Source organism: Nicotiana tabacum, chromosome 11, assembly GCF_000715075.1.
Source record: "Nicotiana tabacum cultivar K326 chromosome 11, ASM71507v2, whole genome shotgun sequence".
NCBI lineage: Eukaryota > Viridiplantae > Streptophyta > Magnoliopsida > Solanales > Solanaceae > Nicotiana > Nicotiana tabacum.
This window is the reverse complement of record NC_134090.1, coordinates 7,098,075-7,103,818: the sequence shown is the minus strand read 5'-3', so window position 1 is coordinate 7,103,818 and position 5,744 is coordinate 7,098,075. Positions and strand designations below refer to the sequence as shown.

General features: G+C 39.9%; 1 protein-coding gene across 1 annotated transcript; it reads right to left on the bottom strand.

Annotated features, from left to right (window-relative positions):
• Positions 1–422: 422 nt before the first annotated feature.
• On the bottom strand, positions 423–5,416 carry LOC107775383 (protein ecdysoneless homolog). The gene is made up of 5 exons (XM_016595106.2): positions 4,109–5,416; positions 2,900–3,220; positions 2,327–2,460; positions 1,492–1,652; positions 423–1,179 (listed from the first exon to the last, which is right to left on the bottom strand). Exons 1-5 carry the CDS (start codon positions 5,251–5,253, stop codon positions 997–999), a joined length of 1,944 nt encoding a protein of 647 aa, XP_016450592.1. The 5' UTR covers positions 5,254–5,416; the 3' UTR covers positions 423–996.
• Between the last annotated feature and the right edge of the window lie 328 nt (positions 5,417–5,744).

Below are 5,744 nucleotides of genomic sequence, written 5' to 3'. Positions count from 1 at the left end.
ATTTTTTTTTTTTTTTGAAAAATAGCGTTTGGCCCAGTTGAAATGGCCCAAGCCCGCCTGCCGATCCTGGGCTAAACGGTCCCAGGCTCGCGGTCTATTTTGGGGAGGACCAGCCCACAATGGGCTTTTAGGACCGTTAGGGACCGGCCCATTTAAACCGGCCTGTTTGGCCCATTTGCTAGCGGTCCCGGGCTAGGCCCGACCCACAATACACCCTTAGCCAGAACACTAGCTCTGCCCCTGATGCTTATATCAATTATTTCATCAAGTATTTGTGCTTGAGGAATTTCATCAAGCACCTACTGCTTCCTGCAATGCTAATATAAAAATCTACAACAAAATTTGAACAAATGAGAAAGAGACTCATCCAACACATTTGTTTTCTGTTGGGATTTGACCAATAAACTTGCACCAAATGATAATGGACAATTCGCAAATTGAATATTATACCAACTATAACAGTAGATAAACTACTGCATAGCTTCATAAAAACTCCTCTTGTTCTCAACTCAATCGTCTAATTTCTTTTCAAAATCTTGTGTCCGACTTAAAAGTAACTAGGGGAAGATAAAATAGATACAATGAACACACCAAACTCCCCCTTAAGGGGAGGACCTCTCACAACTCAAACTGATACAATCGCATCACATGCCTCTTGGCCAAAAACAGATCATGGCATCTAAGATCTATTATGTATCGGCTATTAATCTCGTCAAAAATATCATTCCTTGCAACAAGAATTCTCGATTAATATTGGAACATATCTGATGCAGAACGATTGACACAATATATAAACTTCGTTTCAAGGTGGTGGCTCCTGGAGTTGTGTTGCTTTAGCTTGTCATTTATGGGAATATGCATGAGTACACTAGAATGTGGACAATCTTTAACTTCAAGCTAAGCCTCCAGACGACCATCATCTCCATGGCAATCATAAACAAACAGGATACAGAAAAGGAAGTAGAGAAATAAGCTGGCTGCTGGACAAAAATATGCTTATTTTCCTTTGCTAGCATCTGGTGGTGGTAACTGTAGGCCCATGAGTCCAAGCAAGTTAGAAGCAGGTCCAGGAAGTCCTTCTTGAGAAGAAAATGAATCGAGGAAATTCTTTACAAGATTGAAATCCACATCCACTGGAGTGAACTCCTCTTCCATGCTTTCTGTAGCATTAGATGTTCCCTGCTTCATAAATTTGTCCAATGAGTGATCTTAGCAATATTATTTGTAACTTGAAATGCAATGTATGATGGCATTTTTCACTTTTCTGTCTTCTGCCTCTAATTTACAGAATCGGGGTATGTGCGAGCAATATGCTACATTTACAAGAACCCATTTTTTGCCACATAAACACTTTTGTCAATGCTGAAATGATGTTGGGGCACAGGAATAAACTGTAAATTTAATGTAGCAGGAAAATTGCTACCAGCTAAGACCTGATCCCCAGCCAAGATCAGAAAACAAATATAGATTTAATTGAAAGTGTGGACTAACCTCATATTTCTTAACGGATTGTTCATGTGCACGGACAAATGTATTGCTCAGTGTGCTACCTTTAAGTTCCTCATTCAGAGAGTCCGAATATGAATCCATGAAAGCGGCACCTTCCTCATCATCAGATGGCTCGGTGATATCATTCTCATCTTCAGATTCATCTGCATGTCCAAAAAATGTCAACTTTTTCTTCTTCTTTTGCATTTTTTTGGGTTTTGGGGGGGGGGGGGTGGACATGCAGAAGATGCTTTAAATTTGAGCATGTCCCTCCCACCCCCAATCCTCTAGCATTTCTGGCAGGAGTTTGGGATTGTAAACTTAGTGAATTCAAAAGATGAACTTACACCAATACTATGTTAAGTTCCTCCCCAGGAAGAGGAGGGAGGATAAGGGAGAGAAACTACCTGGTTGACTTCCTTATATAAACGTGATTTTTTGTCCACATTCGGACACATTAGAAATGATGGGTAAAAGTTGTCATGGAGGAGCAGCTGAGCCTTCCACTATCACTTCACCTCCATAACCAACAAGAAAAATGATATGGCGCCCTACCACTTTACCTCAACCAAACCCAGCCTAAGGGAGACCAGGTATCACATCCCTCCGGCCTCTCCCACCTCCCCTCCCCCAACAAAAAAAAAAGCAACAAACTATGGTAGGAAAAATTGAAAGTAAAAGCTGTGAGATATCCATCTAAAACTAGGCAATTTTCGTTGGCAGACCCACTAATATTATAAATAAGCGAAAAATTCCAATCTGCATATATAATTAATAAATAACATTTGGCTATTGCTACTAAAAAGATCTACTTGAAGAAATAAAAAACGTGACTCACCAAACTCCATATCCGATGATGACTCTTCTTCTATATCAACATCATTGCCAGTGTCTCCAGAGCCCTGACGCCTCACAAATGATTCCATGTCTTTCATAAAGCGATCCACATCAAAGTCCACTTCCTTTACGTTCCTATAGGAGACGAGGATAAGCCAAAATAAGCTATAGAGGATGGACGCATGTCCTTTATTCACCAGTTTGACGCACTACACACGCACTACACCCTTATTTTCAAGAAGATGCTGCTCCTAAAGAATATAGATACGATATATTTAAGCAAACTAGCCCTCCTTTGACTTTATATCTATTAGACTATTACAAGGAACCTATTTTTTATGACCAAATTTATGATGCAATCTCTTGCTTCATAACTATCTGATCTATTTTAAACTTGGACCCCAGAAAACGTCCAAAGACAATCACTATAATCAGCAAGTCAGTTAATCCAAATAGCACAACCCCGATAAATACAAGATGGTACAATCTAACCTCTCGTCAGTAAAAATAAAACAAAAGAAACCAAGTATATGCCAATCCACGTGCTGAAATGAGAAGAATGAAGGACAAAAACCTGTCTTCTGGAACCTCTGCACCTTCATAGCTGGCCACTTTCGTGACAAATGCTTGCATAGACTTTGATATATCTTTAAGATCAAAATTATCAGAATCATTGCTGGGCCCATCCTGTTCTTTTGATTTTTGTTTCTTTTTTGAATTGTAAAGTTCCATCTCCCTTTGCCTCTCTTGAAGAGCGGCATTTAGCTCATCCTCCCCATCATAAAGCCAAGAATCATCATCAGAGGGTGGCAGCTCCTGATCCTTAAAGTCATCAGCAGACTCAGGAAGAGCAAGGATCTCATCTATTCTTCGCACTGGAGCACTTAGCATATCACTGCTTTTTCAAGAAGTTGATTAGTAATAGGTTAAGGAATACTTAAATGACACACAAGGGCATCTCAGACAAGATTAATATAAACAGTATTATCAGCACATCAAGCAATAAGTGGAGAAAATGGTGAATCAAGCCAAGAGAAAAAAAGTACCATTACAGTAAACAATATGACCATGTCACTTACGTTACCATTTTCAAGTTCTCCTTTTAGTACAGAACATAAGTATTCAAAGACTAACAACTCTCGGAGATTCAAAATCAAGTTCCAAGTTTTTTTATTAAATAAATAAGGCAAAAAGTTCCAAAATCCAGATCATATCTGTATACACAAATTCTGCTTCAAATTTTCCTTTTGACATCTAGGATGCATAGGAAAGTATACAACAATTTGAACTCATTATTGAAAATCCATACAATTGATAGGAGCTATTGCATCATCATATAAACAAGAAATAAAGCTAAACAGATGCACCAGGAGATATTTACCTAGGATTCGTGAAGTTGCAAATGATACCAGACAGATCCTGATCAGGCAATGCCCATTTTATTACCCGGTATGCAGAAATTTCATATTGATAATATAAACTCGATGGCATAATTTATTATTACCCAAATCTACAGATATTGTTAGTGGTGCAACCCACAGTTTTGTTTGTTATCTCACAATAATATCATTCAAGAAGCCATTGCATACACCATTTCCCTTGGCAGAGAAGTTAACTAGACATATATACACCAAATGCCAAGTATAGATTGAACTCGTCCTACCCAAGAAACCAATTGTACCAAAGCTTATGAAACAAACTCTAATAGGTCTGTAAACATGCATCTTCTATAATCTCATTAAAAAAAATCAAGCTTTGACACAAACAGACAAACAACAGGTACCTTTCTCGAGCATGCAGTGAACTATTCTTGTAATACTCCTCAGCATTCTGCATCAATCTTTTATATTCCTTTGATCCCGGCAACAACCCTTCAAAATACCCACTCCTTTCGAGACTCTGTCTAAATGCATCCCAAGTACTCCCTTTTCCCTCCATGCCCTGTGTCTTTCTCAACTGATAAATCATCTCAAATCCACAAGCAATCTTCATCCCTAGCTCAGCTTCCAAATAAGCACCTAAATCACTCTTAGGTGGCAATGGTGGATAGCGTTTTGGCGCCTGAAACGTCTGCTGCACCAACTGCGCATACATTGCCCTGGACATCCTAACCACCACCTGCACCAGCTCTTCCCCGCTCCCTCTCTCCAAAAACTTATCCATCTTCGCTGCAAACTTCATTGTATCTATATCCCTATCGTAAAACCCTTCAACAGCAAGTGAAATCAAACAAGGCTCATGCTTTAACACCTTTGCCACTGACACAGGAACCCTAACCCTAACCCGATGCACATTCTTCTCCGCCCTATTAGGATACTCCTTTAACCTATTCTCTAACTGACGCTGCACTCCCTCGGGTGCTCTAGTTTGAAGAGAACGGATATTATTGCTTAATAAAACTAACGCCTCGCGAAGTTCCGGGGTAGAGGGTATTATAGAATTAGGGATAATATGGAGAAACCCACCTCGAGTGAAAACCCGATTCGTCGCTGTGTCCGGGTTAACCCAACGGGGGAGATGAAAAGCGGTTTCAATTAACAAAAACTCGCCGTCACTGTCCCAAACACGAATCGAGACATCAGGAAAGTGTTTTGAGGTTTCGAATAGCAGGAATACGACGAACCATTCGTCTTCGAGGTTGTCGCCGTAACGGAGTTTGCCGGAGAGATGGGGAAGGGTGGCGGTGGCGGAAAGTGAGAGGGTGAAGGGTTCGTGTTGCCATATGTAGCTGTAAGTGTAAGGGGATAGGGTTTGGAGGATTTGGAGGTGAAGGGATTGGAGTTGAGAAGTTATAGTGGTGGGTGGAGAAGTTGGGTTTAAGGAGAAATCTGGGTATATGGAGAAATACACAGTGTCGTCCGGTGGACCGGAATTTTTCTGGGAGAAGATGTTAGAGGAAGTGGCGGTGGAAGGGTGGAGCTCCGCCATGGTTCGCCGGTGAGGTTCTGGAACTTAGAAGAACTACTGAGAGTGAAAGCTCGAGAGATAGCGGTTTTTTGTCCCGCCTTTTATGGGTTTGGGTTTCATCTGTTCGGGTCGGGGAGGAAATGGGCTGGTTCGAGCACTTTAGGACCAATACGCTACGGGCGATGTGCACAAATAAGGGTCCTTTGGTCGTATAGAAGTTTTCTAAAGATTAATTGTCCCGGCATTAATTATTCTATTTTTCTATAAGTATAAAAAATACAATAATTTTGGGATAATTAATCCCAAAATTAATTATATCACAATTTTTTACCTACCAAATATGGAATAAATTCTTCTTAAATTTAATCCCAAGATTAATTATTCCTTATCCCTCATATCAAACGAGCTCTTAATGTTACCGTTGTTACTAAATAAAAGTAATTTATTAGTAAAATATAAATAAGAAACAGATATAGAAAAAGGGAGTATTTTACTTCTTTTGGTGTCTTTCC